Source organism: Cervus elaphus, chromosome 15, assembly GCF_910594005.1.
Source record: "Cervus elaphus chromosome 15, mCerEla1.1, whole genome shotgun sequence".
Lineage (NCBI taxonomy): Eukaryota > Metazoa > Chordata > Mammalia > Artiodactyla > Cervidae > Cervus > Cervus elaphus.
Genome location: NC_057829.1, coordinates 62184009 through 62196055, shown reverse-complemented (window position 1 = coordinate 62196055; position 12047 = coordinate 62184009). Strand labels below are relative to the sequence as shown.

The window sequence follows — 12047 nt, the reverse complement described above, 5'->3', positions numbered from 1 at the left end:
TTTAAATGGATCCCCCCAATCCCCATCAAAAGTGAAGAGAGCATGCTTGTGCAATGAGCACCCAGATCTTGGTTTCTGAAGGGCTCCTTGGAGAAATGGCTGATTCTAGAACAAGGCAGAGAATGTGGAAGATTAATTTGAACATTCTACTGTATCATAGGGCTTCCCTCATAGCTCAGTTGGTAAAGAATCTGCCTGCAACGCAGGAAACCCAGGTTTGATCCCTGGGTCGGGAAGATCCCCTGCAGAAGGCAATAGCAACCCACTCCAGTATTCTTACCTGGAGAATCCCAGGGACAGAGGAGTCTGGAAGGCTACAGTTCATGGGGTCACAAGAGTCGGACATGACTTAGCAACTACCACCGTATCATAAAATAAAAAAGTGAAAGTTGCTTAGACATGTCCGACTCTTTTTGACCTCATAGACTACACAGTTCATGGAATTCTCCTGGCTAGAATACTGGAATGGGTAGCCTTTCCCTTCTCCAGGGGATCTTCCCAACCCAGGGATCAAACCCAGGTCTCCCGCTTTGCAGGCAGATTCTTCACCAGCTGAGCCACAAGGGAAGCCCAAGAATACTGGAGTGGGTAGCCTATCCCTTCTCCAACAGATCTTCCTGACCCAGGAATCGAACCAGGGTCTCCTGCATTGCAGGTGGATTCTTTACCAATTGAGTTATCAGGGACGCCCAAACTGAGGACAAAATAAGATCAAAATTAATAATCATAGTAATGGATTATAACCCATTGAATAAAATTTTAAAATCCTGCATTCATACAGATAATAAGGAAAAGCTCTTTCTTACAGAATGTCAGGTAATAATGACCCTTAGGAAATCACCTATGCAACCATCACAGTAATAAATTCATGAAAGTAAGACCCAACAGTGGATTTCAATGTAGTGGGTAAAGGTTTGATGAGGAACAAGATACTTAACAAAGTCTCAAAGTACCCCCATTCAGATTACTAACTCTAGAGGGTAAAATAAATAGTCACTTTACAGTGGAGAAACTTTCACCAAGGTAATCAAAGTTAGCATCTCCTGTAACAGACAGTGACATCATGTATCTCTTGATATGATACAATGACAACGTCATGTTTCTGCCAAAGATGCAAAACCTGAATCCAATCATGAAGAACCAAATTACCAAAAGAGAAGGGAAGTTCTACAAAATAATAAACTTGTTATATTTTAAAATGTCAAGGTCATGAAAAACAAAGACAAAGGAACTATTCCACGTCACAGGAGACTAAAAGCTAAATGCCACACAAGAGTCTGGACTGGAGCCCAGATCAGGAGAAATTTATATAAAAGACCTTATTAGTACAACTGGCAAAATTTGATCATGAACAATTATTAGATAATGGCACTAATGCTAATGTTATCAATGTTAAATTCCCAAAATCTGATTACAGGACTGTGGATATAGAAGAGAATGTCCTTGTTCTTAGAAAATATATACTGAAATGTTTGGGGTAAACAGACAAGATGTCTGTAATTTACTTTCAAATGGTTCAGAAAGAAAAAAAATATGTCTTAGTGTAGGGAGATAGATGAAGCCAATGTGGCAAAATGTTAATAACTGTTCTATCCAGGTAAAGGGCAGATGAGAGTTCTTTGCACCATTCCTGGAACTCTTCCGTAAGTTTAAAATCATTTCAAAGGAAAAAGGTTTTTGAAAAACTGCAGATACGCAGCACCCCTACCCTCACAGGTAACTGACTCAGAATTTCTTCAGAGGAGCCCAGCCCTCCACTTGTTTATAAATTTTTTTTGGGGGGGGGAGCTCCACAGATGTCTCTGCTGCCCAGGAAGAGATGAGAACCCCTGCTCTATGTCATGGGAGCCACTGAAGCTGTTGCAGTTGTTGTTTTCCAACAGTCTGAAGGTGCTTCCTCAGAAGCTCCAGCTCTGTCACATTTAGGAAGTTCCTCCACAGAGTAGTGCCGATGATTAATATTTAACTGAACACTTGCTGGGTACCAGATAAGTATAAGTACCCTATACTCATCTCATTTAACAGATGATGAACCTGAGGAACTTGCCCAGAGTCACACTGGAAGAGCTGGGATTTGAACCTAGGCAGTGGCTCATGCTTGCATGTGCTCAGTCAAGACCCTAAACTGTGGATTCAGCTAGATATGGATTCCCATCCCACCCTGGTCACTTGCCTTTTCCCTCCTTCTTCAATGGAGGTCAATCATAGTAGCCATCTCCCAGAACTCTGACAAAGACCAAAGGCAAACGTTTCACCCTAGACAGTGTCTGGTGGCCAGCAAGCACTCAGTGTGGTGGCAGCGGGCACTGTCACCATCCCTCACCTCCCTGGCCCCTTCCATACTCACAAGCTCTTCACCTCGGCTACGGCCTCGGGGCGAGACAGGCGAACTCTCTGCAGGTCCTCCTGCCTCACGCTGTGGTACTTCCTCCTCATCAGCTCAGACTCGGGCAGCCGTGCCCGGCAAACCTCCTGAAGGTAGCCCAGTAGGGCGGGCACTGAAATCATCAGGGCGCCCACGGAGTACCAGGCACCTGTGGGAGCAACGACACTGCAGATGAGCGAGCGGCAGCACCAGGAGCCGCCACCCACCCAGATGTCCACGTGCTCGCTCCCTCACCTCCTCCAGGCCTCTGCCCGAAAGAGCCCGCCCCAGATCACCTGGTATGAAGCAGCATCTCCCCACTCACCCTCCAGCCTCTTAACCCAGCTCTAGTTTTCTTCACAGAACTTATCACCACAAGGCAGACTACAGGCATGGCTTTTGGCCTCTCCATGAATAGAGGCCCCTGAGGGCTAGGACTTTCCCCATCTGGTCACTGCCGTAGCCCCAGACCATTTTAAAAATATTAAAAACCCCTCTACTAGTACACAGCACACAGCAGGAAGCTCGTGCCTGGGGTCTGGCCACGGGGAGCTCCCCATGTCTGACGTTCTGACCTTTGGGTCACGGGGGCTGACTGGAAGCCTTCCATTGGCATTTAGGACACCAATGACCACTTTGGATTGAGAAATGGTGAGGCTAAAGTAAAATCCAAGGAAGGAACTTCTTCCATGTTAACATGGAAGCAAGCTAACAGAGCACTGGGTACAAAGTAATTAAATATCTGTCACCTGAACTAATTTACTGTGGAAACATATTCAGAAAAATCTAACAGCTTGGGAAGGATATCTGAGTTTTGGTGAGGCAGAGAAGAGTCCTACTAAGACACGGAAGATGAGATCTTATGTGAAATGGGTTTATTTTTCAACTCACTGAAACCACAGGAAGCAAAGGAGACACTTGAGAAATGGGAATTCAATAGAACAAAGGCTTGAAGATAGGACCCAACTCCTCAGGACATTCTATCCCAGGCCCTTCACTCATTTCCCTTGAGGGGCTTGGCTTTTTCTGCAGCCATCTGCCAGTTCTGACCAAAAGGGCTGGGTCACAGCATGGCTTTTCATAAAAGGTCCCCAGGAGACATCACTACCCAGGACCCCTCCAGCTACCTACGTCCACACACCGACCTCAAAGGCTGCATGCTACAAACGCCTCACTGCAGTTGACTGCCTGGCAGACCCCACCAGGATCACTTGCTGAGCCAGAGAAAATCAGCAGCCAAAAATGCCTCATCAGTTCACCTTCCTAGTACCTTCACCCCAGGTCATGTCCTCAGCTGACCCCGGAAACCAAACTGGGAAAAGGTCAATGCATTTAGTCCAGAGGAAACAATAATAATAGTTATAATTTACTGGCTGCTCATTTTAACTGTGTTAAGTGTTACACATAGATTATCTCGTTCTTCACAACTACCCTCTGAGGAAAGCACTTCTACTATCCCCCTTCAGAGAAAATGAAATTTAGTCACTCAGTCATGTTCGACTCTTTATGACCCCATGGACTGTAGCCTACCAGGCTCCTCTGTTCATGAAATTCACCAGGCAAGAATAGTGGAGTGGGTTGCCATTTCCTTCTCCAGGGGATCTTCCCCAGGGACTGAACCCGGGTCTCCTGCACTGCAGGCAGATTCTTTACTATTTGAGCCACAGGGAAGCGCCATTCAGAGATAAGGATGATTAGGCCTTAAGAGACAGGTTAAAAAACTTCTGATGTCATACCAGTGGCCCAGTCGGGATTCTAGCCCCAAGTGGGTCCCTCAGGAGCCTGTGTCTTGACACTGAGCAGACACAGAGGAAGGCTGACCCCACAGCGGGACAGGCAGCTCCCTCATACAGGGCCGATTCTCAGAATTCCTCTCCACCTTTATTCACAAAAAGCCCTGGAAACAGTTCTTACCCTCGTTCAAGGTGAGGAACAAGATGTTGAGGCCCAGGCAGGTCAGCAAGGAACACAATGGCGTCTGCCACCTGCAACACAAGGCTGTATATTGTCATCCTGTTTATTTAACTTATATGCAGAGTACATCATGCAAAATGCCATTCTGGATGAAGCACAAGCTGGAATCAAGATTGCTGGGAGAAATACCAATAACCTCAGATACGCAGATGACACCACCCTTATGGCAGAAAGCAAAGAAGAACTAAAGAGTCTCTTGATGAAAGTGAAAGAGGAGAGTGAAAAAGCTGGCCTAAAACTCAACATTCAGAAACTAAGATCAGGGCATCCGGTCCTATCACTTCATGGCAAATAGATGGGGAAACAATGAAAACAGTGACAGACTTTATTTTCTTGGGCTCCAAAATCACTGGAGATGGTGACTGCAGCCATGAAATTAAAAGACGCTTGCTCCTTGGACGAAAAGCCATGACCAACCTAGATAGCATATTAAAAAGCAGAGACATTACTTTGCTGACAAAGGACAGCCTACTCAAACTTATGGTTTTTCCAGTAGTCATGTGTGAATGTGAGAGTTGGACCATAAAGAAGGCTGAGCACTGAAGAATTGATGCTTTTGAACTGTGGTGTTGGAGAAGACTCTTGAGAGTCCCTTGGACTGCAAGGAGATCCAACCAGTCCATCCTGAAGGAGATAAGTCCTGGGTGTTCATTGGAAGGACTGATGCTGAAGCTGAAGCTCCAATCCTTTAGCCACCTGATGGAAAGAGATGACTCACTGGAAAAGACCCTGATGCTGGAAGGGATTGGGGGCAGGAGGAGAAGGGGATGACAGAGGATGAGATGGTTGGATGGCATCACCAACTCAATGGACATGAGTTTGAACAAGCTCCGGGAGTTAGCGATGGACAGGGAAGCCTGGTGTGCTGCAGTCCATGGGGTTGCAAAGAGTCAGACATGACTGAGCAACTGAACTGAACTGAACCTGCAATACAGAGAGTCCTGGTCACTGAAGGCAGCTACCCCTCCAGCCAGGTCTTCCAAACCAGGAGCAAGAGGAGGCCCCGGAGCTCAGAGGTAACTCAGACAGTCAGGAAGAAATGAAAAGTGGGCCTCTCACTTGGACAGATGACCGGGAGAGAGACCTGAGGTCATACCCCAGGCCCCAGGGTGAGAAAAGGCAGCCTCTGGAAACCACAGGAGGAGGAAGGAGGAGGAAGAATTTATAAAATTATCTCTTAATGTTATAACCCTGTTTAACCTGTGTTGTGTAGGTTTTATTCTCTTTAAGAGGTGTCGATGACATTCTTCTTTAAATGCTTCCTTTATTCTTTGTATTTACTGAGATAGAGTTGGTAGGCAATATATTCTTTTTTTTTTTTTAATTTCAAAGGAACATATACCTACTGCACAAGATTCATCTAATATGAAAATTGAAGAACTGCCATATGACCCAGCAATCCCACTCCTGGGCATACACACCGAGGAAACTAGATCTGAAAGAGACACGTGCACCCCAATGTTCATTGCAGCACTGTTTATAATTGCCAGGACATGGAAGCAACCTAGATGCCCATCAGCAGACAAATGGATAAGGAAGCTATGGTACATATACACAATGGAATATTACTCAGCCATTAAAAAGAATTCATTTGAATCAGTTCTAATGAGATGGATGAAACTGGAGCCCATTATACAGAGTGAAGTAAGCCAGAAAGATAAAGACCAATACAGTATACTAACGCATATATATGGAATTAAAAAAGATGGTAATGATAATCCTATATGCAAAACAGAAAAAGAGACAAAGATGTACAGAACAGACTTTTGGACTCTGTGGGAGAAGGCGAGGGTGGGATGTTCTGAGAGAATAGCATTGAAACAAGTATACTATCAAGGCTGAAACAGATCAGCAGCCCAGGTTGGATGCATGAGACAAGTGCTCAGGGCTGGTGCACTGGGAAGACCCAGAGGGATGGGATGGGGAGGGAGGTGGGAGGGGGGATCGGGATGGGGAACACATGTAAATCCATGGCTGATTCATGTCAATGTATGGCAAAAATCACTACAATATTGTAAAGTAATTAGCCTTCAACTAATAAAAATAGATGAAAAAAAAAAAAGAAAACTGAGTGAACAAATGTGAAGGATTTCTTTGCCCTTATCTGCAATTTTCTCTTCTTTCTATGATTTTGAGAGTTTTAAATATACATTAATTCCAAAGGAATGAAAATTATAAAGATTTCAATATATAAAATATGAAGACAAAGCAGGGTTGGCATTCTCTCAGGAAACATGCCCGAAGCGAACTGGAACTTTCAGAACCAAACACAGACCCGGCTTCCACCACCACCAAACAGCAACGCAGAAGCCCCCAAAGACAGAGGAAAGAAAATCAGAGACAGGGTACGGAGTTCAAGCAATCGCTGCTGGCTTAGTCCTTGATAAAGAATATTTAATAGGATAAAGGGTGCACAGATGTAATAACAAAGCCACTGACACCTACATTCTAAACAGCAGGGTCAGTTTATATAAGGTGAGCCCTCAGAGGAGAAAGTCAAATATAAAAATCAACAGCTAAGTTGCAATGTATTCAGAACTTCAATGCATTTTCTTTTGCTCTAATTGGGGTATTTCACAGTTACAAAATGAAGTTAACTAATTTATGAGCTACTTTTATTTCTTAATGAGAGTTATGAGTAAGGGACTGAAATGACCTCTCTCTGTCTTTGTCTTAAAATTGCAAACCCTCCAACTTACACCACCCTAATTAGACCTCAAACCCATCTATTGGTTCTACCAGAGCAAAAGCAAATTAAAAGTCAGGTCTAAGGCCAATCCCATCTCAGAAATAAAAACATTACACAGCCACTGAGGTCACTTTCATTTAAAGCCTTTTTTTTTTTTTTAATTAAAAAACAAAAAAGATGTTTATTTTTCTTTTGGCCATGCTGAGCAGCATGTGGGATCTTAATTCCTCCATCCCCAGGGATTGAACCCATGCCTTCTGCAGTAGAAGTGCAGAGTCACCAGGGAATTCCCCGCTTCTTCCATTCTGTCTGATCTCTTTACTGACACTCTGTTCATGGAGACCCACTTACTGGAGTAGCCGATCCCAGAAGAGAGAAGTCTTAAAAATCAACTGCGGCTCCAGGCTTCAGACCCCAAAGAAGCTCAAGATTAGGTCCTTCTTCAAAGTCAAATCCTCTTTACTGAGAAAGAACAGCCAAATACACAAACGAACCTGACAGCCACTTTCACAGACCAGTGCTCCATCTCCCAGCGGCTCGGAGACCACAAGTTCTCGGGGGCTTTTTAGGCCCAGTGCTCCTCCCCCATCCAACTTTTTCAATCCCACCACATTCTCAGATTTCTAATTTCATAAAATGGAAAAATCCTAACACATTAGTGCCAAGAAGTGCTAACAGACCTGTGCTGGAAAAGGAAAGGGGCAGGAAATAATATATATATATTATGTATTTTTTTTAAGGATATATTTAACTTCTGCACTTTGCCACAAAAAGGGAAAACACATATACATACATACACAGGCATATACATACACATGCTTGTGTGCACAGGTGCACGCACATACACACAGTAGAAAACACCAGAGGGCACAGCCCTGTGAAGCCCACACACTCCCCTGAGGAAGACCACAGTTCATCTCAGCTAGCTGGTCATGAAGGAATTACAAAGCCAACCCCTTCTGACACCATCTCCCTACCCCTTATGTTGACAGCACAGTCATCTAAAAGTAGAGGACCTTGCTCTGTAACCCTAACAGCTCATCTCTAGGGATAATGCCATAAATTAAAGGAGTTCTGGGGCAAACACGAAAAATTGGGAGCTTTGGACAGAGTTAAAAATAAAGCTCCAATTATCTCCAGACTGAGGTTAAGAATGAATACTCTGTAGCACCTTGAGAAATTAACCCAACTCTACTCACCCTGCCTCCAACCTGTCCCTCTCAGGCATGTGAGCAGGTGGAAGGTCTTTATGAGAATTTGATGAACTTCTCCCTAGAAATACACACATGTGCCTGCACAACTTTACAGGCAGGTTCAGGAGAGTCAATGACCCCTACAGCGCCACACACTGGCTCTAAATGAAGAATGACTGCTCTTTAGGACAAGCTGGTTTTATGTGACTCCCATTACCATGCAATATTAAGAACACATGACCTTTGCAAAAAAATCTTCTTTTCTTTTTTTAACTTGAATCTAATCCAACTTTTAAATTTAACCTCCAGCCTGCACCAGGAAGAAACAGCAACCAGACAATCTAGTAGGAAATTTTCCAGCACACTCAGCTGAGCCTCCAACACATCAGGGTTATGAAGAAGACCACTTCAATGAGAAAGATCTAAGGGACATAATAACCACACAGAATGCGTGGCCTTGGATTGGAGCCTGACTGGGCCAAAACAATGATAAATGACATTCTTGGGGCAACTGAGGAAATCTGAATATGAACTGGGTTTAGGGTGATATCAAGGAATCACACTGTTAATTTTGTTCGGTATGATTTTTTTTTTAAGTCATTATTATTTAGAGACAAACCAAAGTGTATCTGTAATTTTAAATACTTTAACAGAAGAAATAAAGTGAGCTGAAAGGAGAAAAAACTTACTGAGGATGAAAATCAAAGCAGAATAGGAACACAAAATTTTGAGAGCCATAATCCTAAAGGATTAGTGAAAATAGTACCTGTTTATTTGTAGATACTTGTTTGCATCCTAATTTTAATACAAATTATGCTAATATTGGGAGAGAAGGAAAAAGAAAAAAGCATGCTCCAGATAGAAGGCCCAATGGTTAAGGAGAGGTAGCAGTCCTGGGATACGAGCTTATTCAGCCACAAAGAAACTCTGGTGAAAGACCAGATGGTTCCCAGTGCCTGCCTCTCCTGGGTTGGGTCTGAGACAGAGGGTGGGCCAAGAATAAGCCCAGAGGACCAACAGACCTCCCAGAACAGCTCCTCACCAGGGCAGAAAGGACAGCCCAGCCACTGTCTAAGTGGCCAGTGCAACTAAAAGCAGGAAGGCAAAAGGCCCAGCAGGTTAGAGTAACTCTAAATAAAATCTGTACCTGAGCAAGTACCGGACCCCATCGCCGGCATCCTTCAGAGGTTCCAGGTAGACCTCAAGCCTCTTGTAGGACAGAACCAAGTTGAACAGATCAAACGCCGGCGACTTGATAGGAACAGGCAGAGACTCCAGGGTAGCCTCAGGGACCGTGCTGGGGCTCACCTCCGGTCCACAGCCCTCTCGCTCTGAGGTCTGCATCCTGTAATCATAAGAATTCCTGACATTTGCACCGCACTTCCAATGCTCAACACATTTCTACCTGCATTATTTTATGTGGGTGCCATAATAAACCTATAAGGTAGGCAGGGCTACAAATGGAAAGCCCATTTCACAGAGAAAGACATTCAGCAAGGCGAAGTGAATTACCCAGATAGAGCTGACCCCTGAAAAAACATGGGTTTGAACTGCACGGATCCACTTATATACAGATTTTTTTTTTTTTTTAATACTAAATACTACAGTTCTAAATGATCTGCAGTTGGTTGAATGGTGGATATGGAGGAATGGCAGGAGGGCCTACTGTAAGTCATACTCTGGTTTTTGACTTCGCAGTCAGCACCCAACCCCTGCATTGTTCAAGGGTCAACTGTATAAAATCCTGCTCTTCTGACTCTCCGTCTATTGTTCTTTTCCGCCACAGATCAATCAAGAGCATAAGCCAAAAAGACCAAGCACACATGGCTACTGGTAGGAGGCAGCCTGGGGTCTCAAGAGAAACGATGTCCTGAAATAATTTTCTTCCACTTTTTACCTAATTAATTCCTATTCATCCTTCAGGTATCAGCTTAAGCATCACTCTCTTGCTCTGAAAAGCCTTTGCCAACACCCCCAGTCTGAACTGGGAGGCCCTCCCATGCTCACAAAAGATCACCCCTAACAGCACTTATCACCCCAAAGCAAAACTCCCTACTTTCTTCCCAGTCATCCCTCTTAACCTTGAGTTCCACCAGCTCAGAGACTGTGTTCCATTCTACACACAGTTGGCATGCAATAAATGCTCGCGGAATGAAAGAATCAACTGCTCATCCTCCAGGAACCCAGAGCTTTCTTCTGCCCTGCTCCAACCTCTAACCTTTCCCCCGCTCCCTTTAGTTACCAACTTCCTGAACCAACCCTGCCCGTCACTCTGCTCCCCTTTTCCCCTCTTGAACCCCACGCGGCCGTCATCACCTTCCACAACACTCCATTCCCTTCTCCCTTCTCGGATGCGGAGAGCCACAGGCGCTCTCATTCTCTTTCCTAATTTCAAGTCCTACCCAAACGCTAAGTAGTGAGCAAGGAGGCAGAACCTTGGCGCACAGCAACAATAGGGAGTCCAAGGGTAGGGGCTTCGATCTGGGACGGCGGGGGGAAGCGGGTGTTTGAAGGGGAGGATGACAAAGGGGCCATCAGGAACCTGAAGTCCCTGCAGGCGGAGCTAGACGAAAGGACCCAGGGCGGGCGCGAGGTAGGAGCACAGGAAGAGGTGAAGCAAGTCTGCCCCGGCAGGGGCCGGGCCATCACCTCTGCAGGCAAGGGAGCCTGACGCGGCCCAGAGGACCAAACCAGGGAAGGCCACATCCAAGGTCCCTGGGCCAGCAGGTGGTGGCCCCCGTGGCGTTCTGGCGCCCAACTCCGCACAGTTGGCAGACGCACCTCACCTACCCGGTCGCTGCGTAGATGGGGAAGGGGCGGAGGCGGCCAGGAGGCACTTGATAGGGCCACTAGACCCAGGAGCTTTTCCTCAGGCCCGCCCCACCCCGACGACGAACCACTTCCCAAGGCCGCTCTGAAGTCGTAGGACTGAGACCCTCCTCCGCCTCCCCCACCGCCGCCACTTCCGGGACGCGATTGCTCTGCGGCGCCGAGCCCTGACGTCATCGCGCCCGCCCCGCCTCCGGCTCCGCTCCCGGGTTTAGCTCCGCCCACTCTGGGACAGGTGAGCCCCGGCATCCGCACTGCGCCTGTGTACTTTTTCTTCCTCGCCCGGGGTCCTGGCTTAACTCTAGTCTTACCCGTGGTTTGGTAAACCCTGGGAGCTTGCGCGAGGGGATTCTGCCCCTCGTGGCCCCCGCGTCGCTTTGGATTCTGGCAGGGAACAGTTGGAGTGAAGATAATCTGAAGAATTTATGTCTGCATCCTCTCCCCACCAACTTTGGCACTTACCTGACTGCCTATGGACCATGAGCTTACAAACGGCAGAAACCATACCCCTGCATGCCCGATGCCTAGCAGAGAATGCAATTCTGTTCAGTGTTTCCTGAGTAGCTACTGTGTACAAGGACCTGGGTAAGCCCTTCCCAATTCAACCCACTTCTCACTGTGTTGCCCAGTTAATCGCCCTTAAAGCTGCCTTTGCATTAATAATAACATTAGCCTTTATTTAGGGAGGACTAACCAGGCGCCGGGTACTGAACTAAGCTCTTTATGTGTGTGCTTGCTAAGTCACTTCAATCGTGTCGGACTCTGTGCGACCCTATGGTCTTTAGCACACTAGGCTCCTCTGTTTATGGGATTCTCCAGGCAAGAATACTGGAGTGCCTTGCTGTTTCCTTCTGCAGAGGATCTTCCCAACCCAGGGATTGAACCTGCATCTCCTGCATTACTGCTGCTGCTGCTAAGTCTCTTCAGTCGTGTCCGACTCTGTGAGACCCCATAGACGGCAGCCCACCAGGCTCCTCTGTCCCTGGGATTCTCCAGG

The 12047-nt window shown here is 46.2% G+C and overlaps 1 protein-coding gene across 4 annotated transcripts in view; it reads right to left on the bottom strand.

Annotated features, from left to right (window-relative positions):
• The window catches only part of ZFYVE27 (zinc finger FYVE-type containing 27), a 102383-nt gene extending 91174 nt beyond the window's left edge, over positions 1-11209 (bottom strand). For 3 of the 4 annotated variants that reach the window (XM_043924926.1, XM_043924928.1, XM_043924927.1), the window contains exons 1-4: positions 11012-11209; positions 9369-9566; positions 4280-4350; positions 2348-2534 (exon numbers count right to left, since the gene is read on the bottom strand). In XM_043924926.1, coding sequence (XP_043780861.1) covers positions 2348-2534; positions 4280-4350; positions 9369-9565 — 455 coding nt within the window. In that variant the 5' untranslated portion in view covers position 9566; positions 11012-11209. The remainder of the gene's footprint in view (positions 1-2347; positions 2535-4279; positions 4351-9368; positions 9567-11011) is intronic. The other variant, XM_043924929.1, reaches the window with a different exon arrangement.
• Between the last annotated feature and the right edge of the window lie 838 nt (positions 11210-12047).